The sequence below is a fragment of the Meles meles genome, chromosome 6 (genome assembly GCF_922984935.1).
Source record: "Meles meles chromosome 6, mMelMel3.1 paternal haplotype, whole genome shotgun sequence".
Taxonomy (NCBI): Eukaryota; Metazoa; Chordata; class Mammalia; order Carnivora; family Mustelidae; genus Meles; species Meles meles.
Window position 1 is genome coordinate 47,410,608 of NC_060071.1, and position 19,195 is coordinate 47,429,802.

The 19,195-nt window shown below is 39.6% G+C and overlaps 1 protein-coding gene across 2 annotated transcripts; it reads left to right on the forward strand.

Moving 5' to 3' along the window:
* The first annotated feature begins 1,586 nt into the window (after positions 1–1,586).
* LACTB (lactamase beta) lies at positions 1,587–18,642 on the forward strand. 2 transcript variants are annotated; one of them, XR_006818733.1, is made up of 6 exons: positions 1,587–2,590; positions 3,057–3,123; positions 4,604–4,794; positions 5,288–5,639; positions 7,023–7,184; positions 17,850–17,986. XR_006818733.1 is itself a non-coding variant. In XM_046008819.1 (6 exons), exons 1-6 carry the CDS (start codon positions 2,228–2,230, stop codon positions 18,379–18,381), a joined length of 1,671 nt encoding a protein of 556 aa, XP_045864775.1. In that variant the 5' UTR covers positions 1,607–2,227; the 3' UTR covers positions 18,382–18,642. The 2 variants fall into 2 exon arrangements, 1 of the variants encoding a protein (XP_045864775.1); XM_046008819.1 differs by having other exon boundaries at positions 1,607–2,590; positions 7,019–7,184; positions 17,850–18,642.
* Positions 18,643–19,195: the final 553 nt, after the last annotated feature.

Sequence of the window (19,195 nt, forward strand, 5' to 3'; positions counted from 1 at the left end):
CCACAATTTCTGATAATTTCCTTTTTATATCCTTATGTTGTTTCACTTATTCCTAGTTTTTTCATAATCCCTGGTTTGTTTTGTGAATACAAAACAAAGGACTCTTTGAAAAAACATACTTTGTTTTCTGTCAACCCACTGTGTTTTTGGGGGGTTTCTTGGGGCTTTTTTAAAACCAGAGAATGGCCTCTTTTTTTCTCTTTTCCTAGATTGTTCTACTGCCTAAATTTGTTTGAAGTGATTTCATTTTTTTTTTCTTTTTTTGGTGGGCAGGAAAACAAAGTTTATTGACAGTATAAAGTTGTCGAAGAGGGAGGAGACCCAAGAGGGTTGCCCATGATTTCACTTCTTGATTCTTGATTTTGTTGCCAGTATTTCTTAGAAGTATTTTCCTTCAGATGTTTTAGAAAGTTGGTTTGTGGGTTTATTTTAGTGAAAATTTATTTCCTTTGTCCTTTTCTTTCTTGTCCCTTTCCTCTATTCCTTTCTCCGCCCCCCCTCCCCCCATAGTTGTTTACTTTTCTTCTAGCTGGTTTCTATGACTCCCTGTCCAGAGCAAGCTAAAACAGTGGACTTCTGGCCTCCTGCCCCATAGTGGTAGTAAAGAGCCAGCCATACATCTGCCAGCTGCTTGGTTTGGTTGCCTCCTAGGTACTTGGCTTGCACGGAGAGCATTTATTCTCCATTACCTTCACAGAAGCCATACTTCGGGTGGCCTCTTCCTGGTTCTAAACTAGTGGAAGGCCACCAGAAACTTGGTTTTTGCTTTCTGCATGGCTCTGTGCTTCTGTTCCATTTTTCATCCAACAAGAGGTACAGAAGAATACCTAAAATATATATGTACAATTTTTAAAAGCATGATAAAGTGAGCACCCATTGTAACCATGACTAGCTATGTCTTTTACACTTTCCTCTTGCTGTCATGTGCTTGGAGTAGTGGGGTTCCCAGGATGGGAACCAACAATACCATCTTGACAGAATGCACCTGTCCACTCTAACTGCAGGTGATGCTCCAGAAACCTCTGTGAGTTTCAATGCCAAACTCCCAAATCTGAGAATACCCCGATTTTTTCCAGTTGGCAGCTTTGTTAGCAGCCCCAACACTTATATTTAGCCCCAGTATCTCCTGACTGGTGTGGTTATCATTATTGCCTTTTAAATAATTAAACAATTATTAACTTAAGATGTTTACAGCTTCTTCTGCTGACAATATCTTGTCAATTCAAATCTGTGAACTCTCTGTATGCATTCCACCTGCAAGGGAAGACAGGGTCATTATAAACATTGGGTATATTGCTCCTGTACTTAAGGATTAGAAGCTTTCAAAAAATGTGTGTGTGTGTGTGTGTGTGTGTACAAGGAATGGATAAATGTTTAATTATCTTCAAAACTAACATTGCCATTAATTGTTCAGTTAGGATTGTACACATTTTACATATTGCAGCAATTTGACCTTAGATTTCTTATTTCACAAGACTTTCTCATCGTCTACAGATGTCAGAAATCATAGCTAATTATAAATTATATTAATTACTTTTGTCTTTAAAATTTTCAAGTGCAAAAAATTTTTTTAATGTTTTCAGCAAAAAGAAAAATTGTTTTTAATAAGTCTACATATAACTTAATGTTTGATGTGTGTGGCTCTGGACCTCCAGAAGTAAGAGATTTTAAAGGGGCCTTAGGGAAATGGAGGGAGCTGAAATGAGGCACAAAGAAAGGAAATGGCAAGAGGGAGTGAGTCCTAGGGGCAAAGGAGATGACTGCTCAGCGGCTGCTATGTGCCAGCGCTGTTCCAAGAGCTGATGATCCAAAAGAAAAAATCACGACTCTCTAAGGAGGGCACAGTCTGGTAAGTTCAATGAAACGAAGTGTTAAGTGTTATTAAGTAGGTGTGCGCACTGGCGGGTCAAAAAGGTGTGGTGAGTACTCCCACTTAGATGCCAACTGGGAGGGCTTCTCTGAGGAGGTGACACTTGATCGGAGCAGAGGCAGAGGGAAGAAAAGCAGTGTGGGGTAAGATGAAGAAACACTGAGACAAGGCAAAGAGGGAAAGGGAAAAGAAGAGGAAAGGCTCGATGCGATCGACGCTCCGGCATCCGGCGTCGACTGCTAAGGTCTGCGCGCGGTCACCGCCCCCTCCCTTCAATCTAGTCCCCTCCCCTCGCCGCGCCTCCCCCGCCCACCCGGCCTGCGAGAGCTCTGAGGCTGCCGGCTTTCGGCGGACGCCATGTACCGGCTCCTGTCAGCTTTGACGGCCCGGGCCGCGACGCCCGGGGGTTGGGCCTGGGGCTGCGGAAGGCGCGGAGCCCACCAGCGCGCCGGGCTGCCGCCGCTCGGCCCCGGCTGGGTCGGGGGCCTCGGGCTGGGGCTGGGGCTGGCACTCGGGGTGAAGCTGGCGGGCGGGCTGAGGGGCGCGGCCCCCGCGCAGTCCCCAGCGGCCCCCGACCCCGAGGGATCGCCCCAGGCCGAACCAATGCCGCCACAGGAGCAGCCCCTCGCTCCGTGGCCTGCACAGACCCCGATGCCGCCCCCATCTCGGCGCTTCGCCAGAGCCATCGACAGCAGCCGCGACCTGCTGCACCGGATCAAGGTACGGAGACGCGGGCGTAGGCGGCGGGGAAACCGGCGCTCCACCGCCCGCGACCCTCGGAATGGGGCCCCTTGGTGATCATCTCCCGGGCCCGAGCGGACCCCAACCCAGGCGGTGGGATGCCCGCGGCCGGCTTCCGAGAAGGACTTCCCGTTCCTTGGCTCCCCGGCCACGGTCAGAAGCTCTTGCGGGTTGCCGGAGTCGGGGCGGAGGTCACACCGCCCGCCCGGGGAACCTCCCCTTTGCCCTCAGTGCAGACCAGGCACGCCCCTCACCGTTAGAGCCCGGGCTGGCGGAGCCAAGGTGGGCGGGGCCCGGGCCGAGGGGCGGGGCCCGGGCCGAGGGGCAGGGCCCTGACCGAGGGGCGGGGCCTCGGGAAGGCTCCAGACCCGCGCGGGGTGCGCTGTGCGAGGTGTTTCGGCTTGCGGCTTGTGTTTCAACTGTGTCCTTTCCCCTTCACTTCTAGGATGAGGTGGGCGCCCCCGGCATAGTGGTTGGAGTCTCTGTAGATGGAAAAGAAGTCTGGTCAGAAGGTGGGCTCAGAAAAGTGTTACTTACTGGCTTGTTTTGTGCCAGCTGATGAATGAAATTTTGATGTTTTACTGCTAGGAGTAGATCCCATGAAATGTTCAGTTTTCGTAAAGCCGTACTTATTGTAGACAAAACATGCCTAACAGTAAAGAATCGGGCTTTCTGTAAACAGCAAGATTTAAATGTGACTCTTGAAGTCGTAAAGATGGATTGTTTCTAAGGCCTGGATTTATTGTTCTGAAACTTGTATATAGAGCAATCTGTTACCTGCATATTTGTAGATAACTGTTACTTCTGGATAAAACGTCAGAAGTTTGTTTTCCTTTTTAATTAACAGTTTCATTAACAAGTTATTGAGTCCCCTATTCTGTAAAATCCACTATACCAAGAACTAGGGCCATTCATGATTCCTTGTCTTTAATGAGTTTACGATCTCCTTTATTACTTTTTGTTGTTGTTGTTTTTTAACCGGGCAGAGGTGTTAGCTATTCTTTTCGAACCAAAAGCTAGAAGCTTTGGGAAAGAGATTTCTAATCATTTTATGATAATTTTATCAAAGCGTATTTTATAATTTGATCTACTTACCCATTGCACATAAATTGGTCCAACTGGTCATCCCAGGTTTTTAGGAATCCTACTTTTAGGAAATGTTTCAGACATCATGTAAAGGAATTAGTACTTTTAGAAGTTTTAAGAGCAATAATGTTTTGAATTTAAAGAAAAATGATTCTTCCCCCAAGTATAGCCTAGTCAGCATACCCAATTTATGGGAAATGCTGTAATCAAAAATTAAATAAATGTCAGCTTTACGGGTGAGGGCTTTTTTTTCTTGCAAATATTTTTCAGCATAATCTATATTTATAGTTTAAAAACAATTATTATATATCTTTTCATTCTTTTTAGACCTCAGGCCTTATCCCTTAGATTTTCACACTTTCAGCCTCCAGAAGATGAAACCAGACTTTTTAAAAAAAGTCTCTAGGAGCTTTGAATTACTAGTACTTTTTTTCTGGTTTACATCTGAGGTAAACTGATGGTTACCAAGATTGGGTTTGCAGGACACCTTTTCACATTAACTTTTATTGGGTGATTATTTTAAGGAATCTAGGGGGAAAAGAATCAAAGTAAATATAACCTGAAGAACAATGATGTTTTCTTTAAAGAACATAGAATAACTTATGTAAAATGTGGGATGACTAAATTGTCTAGATAAACTAAGAAAAATTAATATCTGAACCAGATAGAAAATTACTATTGTGCACAGAGTGCAATTTCAGTTTAGTTATAAGATTAAGTTGTTAGGCTTACTGTTGCCAACATTACTAAGACTCTCACCCACTCTTAATTAGCTTATAAAAGTGGAATATCTTTTCCTTTAGATAAATACATGGGTTGTTCTAAGATAGTATTATTTCAGTTTTTGAGGATTCCTTTGACCATGAAGCCTGTTATTGGTGAATTTTTGCTTTTCTTTTTCTAAAGGCTTAGGTTATGCTGATGTTGAGAACCGTGTACCATGCAAGCCAGAGACCGTTATGAGAATTGCCAGTATCAGCAAAAGCCTCACCATGGTTGCTCTTGCCAAACTGTGGGAAGCTGGGAAACTGGATCTTGATATGCCAGTACAACATTATGTTCCTGAATTCCCAGAAAAAGAATATGAAGGTGAAAAGGTAATGGAACTCCCAGTTCATTTTACTAACCGCATGTTAAATTGTTTAAAAGGTTTCATAAGATTCTTCGGTTTGTTTTTAACTATTGTTAATGGATTAAAAGGGTTTCTTAATTCAAGTGATAATCAATTGGGTATTTTTCTGAAACTTAAAGCTGAAGATGTGTATATGACATGTTTTTCAGTAGCAGTTTAAAATGGAAAATACTACTGAGGCATTATTCCAAGGCCACTAATTTCTTATTTTTTTTTAAGATTTTATTAACTTATTTGAGAGAGAGAGAGAAAGAGAACACAAACAGGGAGGGATGGGGAGAGGGAGAAGCAGACTCCCAGCTGAGCAGAGAGCCTGACAGTGGGGCTCATCCAGGACTTGAGGATCGTGACCGAAGCCAAAGGCAGACGCTTAACCAACTGAGCCACCCAGGCGCCCCTGCTAACTTTTTATTATATGGTTTAATATTGTAATTGAATTTCCATGTTTTTATGATTAGGTTTCTGTCACAACAAGATTACTGATTTCCCATTTAAGTGGAATTCGTCATTATGAAAAGGACATGAAAAAGGTGAAAGAAGAGAAAGCTTACAAAGCCTTGAAGATGATGAAAGGGACAGTGGAATCTGACCAAGAAAAAGAGTTCAAAGAAAAAGGAGGCAAATGCAATGAAAAGAATGACTTTGTTAAAGCTAAGATAGAGCAAGATACTGATGCCAAAGCCCGGAACTTAAAACCTGGCAAGAAAAAGAATGATTTTGAACAAGGCGAATTGTATTTGAAAGAGAAGTTTGAGAATTCAATTGAATCACTAAGATTATTTAAAAATGACCCTTTGTTCTTTAAACCTGGTGAGTGTTAATTCCTTCTCTTAACAAAGTCATTATTACTGAAGTATTAATTTTCAGAAAATCTGAAATGATCCCATCCTGAGGTCATTGGATGTGGTTGATGCTTGTAGTGTGGGTTTTGTTGTCAGTCCAGTGTGTGCCTTCTTGTCTGTAATTCTTGGTGAAGCCTAGCATCCAGGTAGCTATTGTTTAGATTTAGCCTCAAGTTCATTTAGTGGATTTTTTCCGGATCAAGCTATTTGTGGAAAATTATGGAGAAATGTAATGATTTTTCTTCAAATAAAATCTGGACCAAAGAGGGCATGATAAAATATTGCTAATATGTCAATATTTAGTTAGTGTTCAATTTAGTATTTAAATTTCTCAACTTATTTTGTGCCTTCATTCCTTAAACAAGTTGATTTTCATTAACTAATTTTATTTCCCAAAAAACTGATCTATAAAAATAATTTTTTAAATGTATTTTTTGATACGATGCCTACCAAAACCACTAAATGTCTTTCAATTTACCATAGGTCTGTGTACTTGTATTCCATTTTTTTTTTAAGATTTTATGTTTTGTTTGACAGAGAGAGACACAATGAGAGAGGGAACACAAGCAGGGGAAGTGGGAGAGGGAGAACAGGCTTCCCCGAAGAGCAGGGAGCCTGATGTGGGGCTCGATCCCAGGACCCTGGGGTCATGACCTGAGCCGAAGGCAGACACTTAATGACTGAACCACCCAGAGGCCCCTCCATTTTCATTTTAAAAGTTTTTTTTTTTACCATGAATAGATATAGAGATAATTAAAAAGGGCAAAGAAATATATTTATGGATTTTGTCTTAAAATACAAGGTTCCAGTTATTAGTACAGATCATATGCTCTATGTTTCCAGAATCCCAAATGATAGAGGTATTTATTTGAAACAGTAGCTGTATTTGAATATGTATTTGTATTTTAATATTTATTTGAAATTGTTTTTATACTTACATATACTTTATTATAATAGGAATGTGCACAACTAATTTATGCCTTGAACAATGAGTATAAGATATATTAAGAACAAAATCATCAACTCAAGAAATCAAATTTGCTTTTCTTTCCCTTCCTGTTTTAGTACCTTTTTGAAGGATTTTAATTTAGTTGAGATAGGATTGATTTGCTTATTTCATTATCATGGAAAGGAGTAGAGTCATATTCTGATCATCATTAAATCATGGAATAAGCAGGGTCTTTGAAAGTTGACTAAATTTGTTACTATATCATCCGTGATCTATTTCTGAATGCTGAAGTAAGAAGATAAAGGTATGTCAATTTTCAGTAGGAAATATTTTACATGTTTTAAAATAATAATGAACCATTTTCTTTTCTTCCCCCCTCTTTGCAATGATGTCTCAAGGTAGTCAGTTTTTGTATTCAACTTTTGGCTATACCCTACTGGCAGCCATAGTAGAAAGAGCTTCAGGATATAAATATTTGGACTATATGCAGAAAATATTCCATGACTTGGATATGCTGACAACTGTGCAGGAAGAAAATGAGCCAGTGATTTACAATAGAGCAAGGTAAATGATACCTTTGGTGTGTCTCACTATATCACATTTTAACACTGTGCTGTTCATTAAAAGTCAGACTTTCATTGTCTCCATTCCAAAAATCATACTCGCCACATTTTGAGAGCTTTTCTACATGTCTGTTTTTCCATCTATAAAGTAAGGGAAATTGAATGTATTTGCTGCAGAGTATTCCAGGATCCTTGGATGAGAGACAGCAATAATAATTTCAACTTGTGCATAATTAAACCAAAATTGCTCCTGTCATGTGTATTTATCTATAATTTGCTCTTCAGTCATCTGTTTTTTAATGTTGTAACTAATATTTTGTTTATCTGTTACTATTTTTAACTTTTTAAAATTTTGAAATGATTTAACACTTAAAGGTAAATTATAAAATTAAATACAAAGAATTCCCATATACCCTTTACCCAGATGTTATCCTTTTACCACATTTGCTTTATCTGTTATTTTTTTCTCAACCATTTGGAAATAAGTTGCAGACAGGCCTGTCACCCATAAATAATTAAATGTGTGTGTGTTTTTTTAAAAAAAGGACATTCAGGAAACTAATATCAGCACAGTACTTATATCAATTCTATAGACCCTATTCAAATTTTGCCATTTCTTCCACTGGTGTCCTTTATAGCAGAAGAAAAGGGAGAGAGAAAAAAATTTCTGCTTCGGGATGTAGTCCAGGATCATACATTACATTTTGTTGTCATGTCTCTCAGAAGTCACATGAAGTCATTTTGTCCCATTATCGGTGGTGGTGATTTAATAGCTTTGTTGAAGTGGTACCTGCTGGGTTTTCTCCCTGTAAAAGTTTAAGTCGTTTCATTGAAATATATCAAACTAAGTTTTATCATATTTTTTCTAAATTATGATTCGTAAAAGGGGCATTGGGAGAGAATTTTGAGACTAATGACTATTACGAGTTTTATGGTTATGTTTTCCATTTTACTCATTATTATTTGGTTCACTAGAAAGGTAAGGTTTTTACAAATCCACTGTTACTTTTACTTTGCATATTTTTCTTAGTACATGCTTTGCAGATGGCTTAATGGTACTTGAAATAGATGAAATTGTGGGATTATTTTAGCTTTATCTTATCCCTATATTAGTTTTGTTCAGTCTTCTGTTATATTTAGTTAAATTACCATTTATAAATTATGAGTATATTTAAAAAGATTAAATATGCATTGCAAATCAGCCTGAAGGAGGTTTTTTTGGACTTAAAAGAAATTAGGTTAGCAGCAAGCAATGAATTTTAATTTTAAAATGGCCTGTAGTTCTCAGCCACTTCAATTAGTGTTTATTATTTTGGGATCCAACATTACATTGTACTGGAAAGCATAAGAAAAACTGACAAATACTGGAGATTGCCAATTGAGTATAAAAAAAATTCTTTAGTAAAGATAGTGTAAATGCATGATTTTATTTTGATTTAAATCTAGGTGTTTGATAATGAATGCCTACACTTATATGTAAGGGAGAGAAGAACATTAGGTATCATCACTGAGCTGTTTTCTAAACTGAAAATTAAGACTCTTTGAATATACAGAACTGCAAAGCAGTTTGCTGTTTTCTTAATGAGTAATTTATGACTTGCACAAACATCAAAATATGGCATATGATGGTGAATTAACTTCATTTTATTGCCCATTCTTTGAAGGAAAAAAAAAGACAGTGGGTTTCCTTTTCTTCTGTTAAATGTTCCTATCAGCTCTGAGTTTGTTAGATTTGGAAGTACCCAATGGTGCTAAAGGGGTAGTTGATTCATTTCAGTTATATTAAATGGGCTGCTGAAAAGGGCACTAAAAAAAGAATGTTACCTGTGAAAATGATCTGTCCACTTGCTTCATCTTTATTTTACTTGATGCAGTATCTGCTTGGGACTCTAAAACTCTACTCTGATTCTTTTTTTGTTAATAATTATTTTTAAAGAGCTTAAAGGCACCAGCTTTTTAAGGGAGTTCAGGGAGTAAAAGAAAACTTCAAAGACAAGTACTAAAAAAAAAAAAAACTTGAAGTAAAACTTAGTAAATGCATATGTTTCTATTCGTTTATGTTTGTCATTTTGCAGGAAATAAAATTTCCAGCAAAAGTTTGCAGCTTTGTTAGTGTTTACTCACTCCTTCGTAATAATTATGAATTAAATATATTTATATTATCCTAACCTAGGCTTTTTAGAGTTATTGTAACCCAAGAGTAAATACTTAGCATCTTTTTGCTCCTGTGTGTGTGTGTGTGTTCAAAACAATCGGTCCTAGTGTTTGTCACCTTTTTAAGGTATTTCCCTAGAATCCTACCCCAAAATACTACTTACATTTCTTTGACCAGAATTTTAGCAACAGGCCACACTTAGCTGTAAGAGATGCAGAGAAATTAGTTTTTAGCAGGGTACATTGTCCTCAATAAAACTGGGACTTTCTTAAATGGAAGACTAGGAATATTGACTTAGTATACACAAATAGATATGTTGATTCTGTATAACAAGTATATTCTGTATAGGCAAGTAAACTAAAATAACCCTTGAAGAAAATACCCATGGGGGAGTGGACTGATTGTTCTTGACACTGAAAGACATTCTGTTGATAGGGGAATCCCTAATCAATGCATTAGCTTATTTTTAGACTCTCTTCATATTCCCTGAGTTTGGCCCAGTACTTGCAACAGAAATCTCTTTTATAATCGGATGGGACCAAAAGTAAATACAATGGATATTTTCTGAAGTGTTTGCTGTATTTTGGCACTATAGATATGGTGTTTACTTTCTATTATTAACTTTATGATTATTATTATTTTTATTTGCTAAAGTGTCTTTAAAATTAAGCATTCTTTTTTAAGATTTTATTTATTTGACAGAGAGAGAGTGCAAAAAGCAGGGGGAGTGTGAGAAACAGGCTCCCACTGAATAGGAAGCCTGATGGGGTCTTGATCTCAGGACCGTTGAATCATGATCCAAGCTGAACGCAGATGCTTAACCAACTGAGCCATCCAGCCATCCTAAGCACTGTTCTTCATGAAGCTCTTTTCTATGCCATTAGCTGATAGACTCTGTAGTATTAGGTTTCAAATGTTAATGCTAAATGTTAAATTAGGATTGGTTTTTATTATATACATTTTAAATTCTGTGGGTTTTTAAACTTCTCATAACAATAAAACACAAACCAGTACATAATTATTACTGAAGGCATTTAAGAAGCATTGCAGAAATAAAAGTATTTTGAATTTCTAAGTTTGTAGTTGTAGATATCTGTAGTTATTCAGTGCTCTAGTGCAGAATCTGGAGATTCTTAAATAAATAAGAGGCTCTTGGTTTTCTGGCAGCATTCCATCAGTTATTCAGTTACAGAGATGTCTCAGTAACTTACTCAAGAACTCGTGTCTATATTGCGTTCTTTTTACGGCAGAAATTCCTTAACAATTTGAAATAGTAAACTTACCTTTTAGTTGAACAAAATTATTTCCATGAAAAGCCATTAATTATCCTCTGTGAAAAGGAATCAAGAGATTAAAGCCTAGAATTTGTTTACTTAAAAGTATAGGGTTCTAGACTGAAGTCTAGAATTCTCCACATTTTTATACCTTAAGGGAAGAATGACTGAAAAATCCTGATTTCCAGCCTTGACATAAGTGGTTTAGAATGCTTTATTGTTAAAGTTACACAAAGCTGATTATCAGTGAAAATACACAGGTAGTTCTCTCCTAGTTTGCAGGCTCAGAGTTCACTGTAAGAAATATATTTGTCAGCAAGAAAATGTATTTTTATTATGTGGTTTATTTTAGATTCAGTTGGTTGGAATTAGAAGTATAATCAGAATGGAGCACCTGGGTGGCTCAGTCAGTAAGCTCCCAACTCTTGATTTCGGTTCAGGTCGTGATCTCAGGGTTGTGAGATTGAGCCCATCATAGGGCTGTGCATTGGGCATATAGCCTGCTAAAGATTCACTCTCCCTCTCAAAAAAAAAAAAAAAAAGTGTAATCAGAGTTCAGGAAGAAAGTAATGAGGACGTAAAATATGGGAGAGGCCATAGGAATGAAGGAAGGGAAAAAGGTAAGTCACAAAGCGAAGATTAAATGATAGGATTTAGTATCCTGATGGATGTGAGAGTTGAGGGCAAGAGAGGCAACCAAAGTTGTAATTTTTTTTTTTTAAGATTTTATTTATGTATTGCCAGAGGGAGAGAGAGAGAGCATAAGCAGAGGGAGCAGCAGGCTGAGGGAGAAGCTTGCTTCCTGCTGAGCAAGGAGCCCAACGTGGGACCAGATCCCAGGACCTGGGATCATAACCCAAGCCAAAGGCAAACACTTAACCAACTGAGCCACCCAGGTGCCCCTCAACCAAGGTTTTAAATAATGGAGAGGAGAAGAGAAGAACGTTTGGAAGAGATTAGTTTTAGACATGTTTGTTTTGAGGGGTGCCTTGATGGCTCAGTCAGTTGGGCCTCTGACTCCGTCTCAGCTCAGGTCTTGATCTTGGGGTCATGAGTCCAAGCCTCCCAGCATGGATCCTACTTTAAAAAAAAAAAAGAAAAAGTTTATTTTGAGAAAAGAGAAGAGCACACATATATCAAGTCATTGGTTTGGGGGGTTGTTTTTTTTTTAAGATTTTATTTGTTTATTTGACAGAGATCACTAGTAGGCAGAGAGACAGGCAGAGGGAGAGGGAGGAAGCAGGCTCCCCTCTGAGCAGGGAGCCTGATGCAGCGCTCAATCCCAGGACCCTGAGATCATGACCTGAGCTGAAGGCAGAGGCTTTAACCCACTGAGCCACCCAGGGGCCCCTTAGTCATTGGTTTTCAAGAGAGCATATTTAGGGGCACCTGGGTGGCTCAGTAGGTTAAGCTGCTGCCTTCGGCTCAGGTCATGATCTCGGGGGTCCTGGGATCGAGTCCCGCATCGGGCTCTCTGCTCGGCAGGGAGCCTGCTTCCCTCTCTCTCTCTGCCTGCCTCTCTGCCTACTTGTGATATCTCTCTCTCTCTCTCTCTCTCTCTCGCTGTCAAATAAATAAATAAAAATCTTTAAAAAAAAAAAAAGAGCATATTTAGATTCTCTGTGGGCTTCTTCTTCTTTTTTTTTTTAATCCTCAAAGCACATGCCTTTGTCCACCCTTAGTTCACCCAGTATTATGACTTGGACTTTTAGGGGACATAGAAGATTCTTGAAGGAAGAAAGGAGTAAGTTTTCAAATTATATATACCCACAGACCTCCAAAGTTAAGAATTTTGAGGGAAGGGTACCTGTTGAGAGAGGAGGCCCGCAGGTGATTCTGAAAAACAACTGTCCTGCCCTTCTCCAAACCAGATCTGAGAATTACTAATGGTAGTAGAGAATCTGATTGGGAAGAAGGGTTGTGGTACTAACGCCGACCTAGAGTTTTCTCTGTAGAAGGGAAGACCTGGGGAGGTGGGCTGCAGTGATTAGAGGGATGTAGGAAATCATAGGTTTGAGATCTAGAAGAGAGAGCTCAGAGCTGTAGACTAGCCAAGATTGGGTATCAAGGAAGTGCTGGTTAACAGTGCTGCAGGAGGCAAATAGGATATCGACTATACAAGAGAATTAGAAGAGCCTTGAAAATCCAGAATAAAGCTGTTTAGTGATGGTGGACCAGAAGCCAGATTTTAAGGAGTTGAATAGGACTAGAGAGGGTGAGTGCCTGGAAACGGAAGATCTGGGCTCTTCTGTGTTGTTTGGCAGTAAATGATGAGGGCAAAAGGACTGGCAGCTGGAAGCTATAACAAGGATAAAAAGATAAAAGTTGTTTTTCATGGGACACCTGGGTGGCTCAGTTGATTAAGCTGCTGCCTTCAGCTCAGGTCCTGATCCCAGGGTCTTGGGATTGAGTCATGCATTGGGCTCCTTGCTCAGCGGGGAGCCTGCTTCTCTCTCTACCTCTACCTGCCACCCTGCCTGCTTGTGTTCTCTCTCTCTCTCCCTGAAAAATAAATAAATAATTTTTTTTAAAAGTTGTTTTTCCCTTAGGATACAGAAAACAGAGCATTTTTTTAACTGAAGTGAAGGAGTCAAAGCTTCTAGCATGACACAGAAAGTCCTTTGTGACCTGTCCCCTCTCCACTCTCCAGCATCACCTTCTACCACTTACCCCACAAGCTCTCAGCTATAGCCAAATGGAACTTCTTTGCTCCCCAGCTTGGCCTTTGTAATCAGCCATTTGAATAAGGCTCACTCTCACTAGTGCTCAGGACTCCTCCCATCCATCTTGGTAGTCACCCTACAACCTGTTCCTTGAAATGTGGTCCAGGCTCCAACAGTATTGACATTACCTGGGAGCTTGTTAAAATTGCAGAATTTCATGACGCCTTCCCAGACCAACTAAAGCAGAATCTTCATTTTAACAGGATCCCCAGGTTATTCATATAGTGCTTTGAGTTTAGAACTGTCTGACAAGGCTCATAGTGCCTTGAAAGCAGCTACAGTGTATGTTTTAATTAGTCTCTCCAGTGCCTTGCAAGTTGTCTCCATTAACTATTTGGCCAACAAATGATGCTTTCATGTACTGAATTTTTTTTTTTTTGGTTTTTTATTTATTTTTTTTTAATTTTATTTACTTGAGAGAGAGCACAAGCTGGGGGAGAGGCAAAGGGAGAGGGTGAAGGGACTCCCCACTGAGTGCAGAACCTGCCACCACTGGGCTTGATCCCAGGACCCTGAGATCATGACCTGAACTGAAGTCAGATGCTTACACCAGGAACCCCTAAACATGTTTAATGAGCACTTAGTCGGTGGCAGGTACTGTTCTAGGTAGGGGAATCATCAAGGAGCAATATTGGTAAGGCTCCTGCCCTTATGACTCTTACATTCTATGTAAGGCTAAGACTAACATGTAGACTAAGAATTTCAGATACTGATATGAAGAAAATAAAACAGCAAAGTTATATAGAGTAATAGGGAGAGAATGTAGGGGATCTATTTAAAATACATTTTAGACATGACTGATAAGGAAATCTAAATTGCCTTGTTGCAAATACAGAAATAAGTCTGACATAAAAAGAAGCAAGGCAAGATGTTGTAAGTGATGAGAACAAAGAAGTAAGTAGGGGCTAAATTGCATTGGACAGTGACTCTCAATGCCATTAGATACCCCCCTCCTTAAATGAACAAGTATTTTATACCTCCTTTAGTTTCCTGAAATGATATATATTGTTATAGGATCTATAACCTATACTCACTACTTTTTTTTTTCTTTTTTAGAGATTTTATTTGACAGGGAACATAAGCAGGGGGTGTGGGAGAGGGAGCAGTAGGCTTCCCACTGAGCAGGAATCCCGATGTGGGGCTCAATCCCAGGACCCTCGGATAATGACCTGAGCCAAAGGCCAATGCTCAACGACTGAGCCACCCAGGCGCCCCCATATACTTACTACTCTTAAATAAATAAAGGGTGGCTCAGTCAGTTAAGTGTCTGCCTTTAGCTCAGGTCATGATCGCAGGGTCCTGGTGTCGAGCCCTATTCCCTGCTTAGCAGGGAGTCTGCTTCTCCTTCTCCCTTTGCCTCCTGCTCATGCTCTGTCTCTGTATCTCACTTTCTCGGTAAAATAAATAAAATCATTTTTAAAAATATGTAAAAGAAATATAATTTATAATAAATTATAGATATTTTGATATGTAAGGTTTACTCACAACATTAGAAGACATGATAAAGTCCGATACAACCTAAGACATAAAAGCATCATCAATGTAACAACTGTAAATGCAGACCAATACGGGTGTGTCATGCTGATGCCTTTGGTGGCTACCTCTGGTTAAAGCTGTGAGTGAAATCCAGTGCAATCTTTCTTCGGTTTTCACCATGGTTACTTTCAAGAAAGTTATTATAGAATAAAAATGTCCAAAGAGTACTTTGTGTTTATAAATAAAATGGAGATGGTTCTAATCTCAGCTCATTATAAAGAGATACTTTACTTAAATGATTACTGGTAGGATGATTGAAGGTCTTCCACCTTAAGGGAGAATATACACTACTGTGTGGGACTTTTCCACACATCGTAGGACATTTAGGACCCTTGAGCCCCCCGTCCGCTAAATATTAGTAAGAGCTCTCTAGTAATTGTGACGTTTAAAAAAAAAGGCCTCCAAAAATTTCTCTTAAGGAGTTGGTACTGCTTCTGTTGAGGACTGTTGATTGTATTGTAGGCCATCATAAGAAGTTCGGGTTTTGTAATGTAATGTAATGTAATGTAATGAGGATTACACTGGTAATCATTGGAAGGTTTCAGACAGATGGAAGAAGGGTAAGACAAAAATCTCAGGCTTCCGCATGGGGAATGGACTGCAAGGAGATAAAATAATCTGGGAGTATAACTGGCGAAACAAGGTTGTAGAGGCAAAAAGGCAGTCAGGGATACAGGTAGTAGAATTAGTCATAAAAACAATAGGAAATTTTCTTAAGTGACTGGAGAGAAGGAAAAAAGGAATGCATGATAATGTAAATGCATTTTTTTTTTTTCTTTAAAGATTTTTCTTTATTCGACGGACAGAGATCACAAGTAGGCAGAGAGGCAGGCAGAGAGAGAGGAGGAAGCAGGCTCTCTGCTGTGCAGAGAGCCTGATGCGGGGCTCGATCCCAGGACCCTGAGATCAAGACCCGAGCCGAAGGCAGAGGCCCAACCCACTGAGCCACCCAGGCGCCCCCATAAATGCATTTTAAGATAAAGATGGGAGTTTGAAGCCATCTAAGTTGTCTAAAGTACTCTGGAATCTTCACAGTAAAACAAAGGATATAGTCGTCTGCCCACTGGCCAGAGGTGGAGCTGAGGACTGGAAGAGATTGGGGCTAGCTGTTGTGAGGAATAACCAGGAAAAGAATGAGATTTGGTAGAAGCAGTGAAGACCCTTACCAAGAGTGTGAATCGATACCAGTCAGCTTTGTGATGTGAATATCTACAGCTTTTCTCCCCAGATAAAGAACCAGAGAAAGGGGTACCTAGATTTATTCAGGATTGGCAGATTGGTATACTGTCAGGTTGGGTTGGAAGAGTGAGGAACCCAAAGGTGCTAGTGAGACCACAGCTGAAACAGTTCAGGCTAAAGTTGGGTGAAATTAGGAACTAGAAGACCTAGGAAATTGGGAAGAGTCAAGGGGAATAGATTGGGGTCACAATGAGGGCATAAAGCAGGCTCAGTTGGAGAGTTGGCCAGATTGGATAACCCTGGTTCTAGGAAGAAATGTGTGAGTTTGAGACCTTACCCATAAAGTGGGTGAAAGTGATGGTGAGATTCAGTCTGACAGTGCTTACGAACAGCCACGGTGGGATGAAGATGAAGATCCTTATGGATAGGACAGCACTCTGAAAACCTCAGGACACGTTTTATTAAGAATCTCGAAAGAAAGGATTCTCTTAAGCCACATTTCATTTTTGGTTTAATTATTTTATAATTTCATTTCATTTACATGATACTAGAATAGACACCTCATGAAGTCAGGCAGTTTGTCTCTCTTGTTTAACACTATTCCAGCATTTCAAGCAGTGCCTCCCACACAGGAAGTGCTCTATCAGTAACTGTCGAATGCATGAGTAAGTTACAGCTGTCGTTTATTAGGTAGCTACCAGAAATATGTAACGTGATTGATACATGTTTTCCCATCTCTGCAAAGAAGATATTTTTGTCACCACTTCCCAAATTAGGATGCCGAAGCAGAGAGGCAGTAGACCACCTGGGTTCGAATCCAGGTCTGCCACTTACAAGCTGTGTAGTCTGGGACAAGTTATTTTTACTGTCTGTGCCTCAGTTTTCTATCTGTGAAATAGGAATATACTGGTGCCTACCTCTGAACCTTGTTACAAGAATACACTAGTTCATACTGATATAGTTCCTAGAACAATGTCTGGCACGTAGTAAGAATTTTCAAGTGTTAATCAAATAAAACCAGCATATTTTACTAGCTAGTAAGGGTATGCTGGGGTTTAAACAGGTTTGCAAGCTCCAGCTTCTCTCACTACACCAAGAAAGTCCCACGTTACATCATGATACATAGTATTCCTATAGCATTTTTAACCAGGAGGTATAGTTTCCTTACAAATATTAATCTTAAGCATCTCAGTGTGTACTCTTTTCATTATAAAACTCACATGCAACATATGACTCACTGAGCCCAAGGACTATAAATATCTACCAGACGATAGTGTTTCTGCATATGCACCAGGCAAATTCATTGTAATATTATGTGTAATATTAATTCATTTTTACAGGTATTAAAAGTTTGATACACTCTAAGTGGGCAAGCCATGCCAGTGGGGGGAAAAAAAAACACTTTCTATGCTTTAATTACTCAATTATCTGTGTTTTTTTTTAAAGATTTTATTTATTTATTTGACAGATAGAGATCACAAGCAGGCAGAGGGGCAGGCAGAGCGAGGAGGAAGCAGGCTCCCTGCTGAGCAGAGAGCCTGATGGGGGGCTCGATCCCAGGACCCTGGGATCATGACCAGAGCTGAAGGCAGAGGCTTTAACCCACTGAGCCACCCAGGCACCCCAATTATCCGTGTTTTATTAGAATCTGAATCAGACTGAAAATGAATGCTTTCTCAGAATGTATGATCAGTACATTGAAACAACCTGTCTCATGTACATATCTTCCTATTCGTCCTCATATGTAAAGTCCATAATAGACTATTAAGTTTTTAATGACCATTCTTATTTCATTTTAGATTTTATGTTTACAATAAAAAGAGACGTCTTGTCAACACACCATACGTGGATAACTCCTATAAATGGGCTGGTGGTGGATTTCTGTCTACAGTGGGTGACCTTCTGAAATTTGGGAATGCAATGCTGTATGGTTACCAAGTCGGGCTCTTTAAGAACTCCCATGAAAATCTTTTACCCGGATATCTCAAGCCAGAAACAATGGTTATGATTTGGACACCAGTCCCTAACACAGAGATGTCCTGGGATAAAGAGGGTAAATACGCAATGGCGTGGGGCGTTGTGGAAAAGAAGCAAACATATGGTTCTTGTAGAAAGCAGCGGCATTACGCCTCACACACCGGAGGTGCGGTGGGCGCCAGCAGTGTCCTGCTGGTCCTTCCCGAAGAACTGGATGCAGAACCTATAAATAACAAGGTTCCCCCAAGAGGAATAGTCGTTTCTATCATATGTAACATGCAGTCTGTTGGCCTCAATAGCACTGCTTTAAAGATTGCTCTGGAATTTGATAAAGACAGAGCTGACGTATCTTAACATCACAGGTGCAAAAGGAGCTGTTTGTTCTTGTTCTTGCTGTTGTTCGAAACATTCAAATCCCAAAATACATGAGATTTTTAAAAATAGATTTGTAATAGAGTATAATTGAATGCAGAGTATTATGTACTTCTAATTGCTTAATTTTGTAATTGTCTTTTATTGTAGGATTAGTTCTTTATACTCAGGGAAGTAACTATATTATTTTTACTTTTCAAAAAAGTGTTAATTCTTGAAATAAACTATTCTGATAAAAATAGATTTTTTGAATGTGTAATACTAAGAAAATCTCATTCAACAGGGAACTTTAAATATTACTATTTTAATATGACAGCAGAAACAAGTTAATGAGAAATGTATATTAGTTATCTATTGCAGCTTCAAAGAACAAAAAATTATTTCATGGTTTCCAAGGCTAGTAGCTTGACTGGGTGAACCTGACACCATTCTCTAATGAGGTTGCAGACAAGATGTTGTGATCATCTAAAGGCTTCTCTGAGGCTGGAGGATGTGCTTCTAAAATGGCTTACTCACTTGATTGGTGGCAAGTATCAGTCCTCTGCCTTGTGAGTAGCAAGAGGTCTTGGTTTCCCTCCATGTGGGCCTATCTGTAGGACTGCTTCAGTATCTCAGTGTCACGTTAATTGGCTTTTCCCAGAGTGAGTGATTCAAGAGACATTGAGAGAGAGGGGGAGGCCAGGAAGGAGAGCCATGAGCTAGGCAGAAGCCAATGTTTTTGATAACCTAGCCTCAGAGATTACATACCATCACATTTGCTATATTCTCTAGCTCTCACAGACCAACCCTGATAACA

What these genes read in the sequence shown, in the direction of transcription:
- LACTB (XM_046008819.1), top strand. Translation starts at nt 2,228, where the DNA reads ATGTACCGGCTCCTGTCAGCTTTGACGGCCCGGGCCGCGACGCCCGGG. An exon ending in AAAAGAAGTCTGGTCAGAAG is followed by an intron (nt 3,124 to 4,603) that starts GTGGGCTCAGAA and finishes CTTTTTCTAAAG; the next exon opens with GCTTAGGTTATGCTGATGTT. An exon ending in CCCTTTGTTCTTTAAACCTG is followed by an intron (nt 5,640 to 7,018) that starts GTGAGTGTTAAT and finishes TGATGTCTCAAG; the next exon opens with GTAGTCAGTTTTTGTATTCA.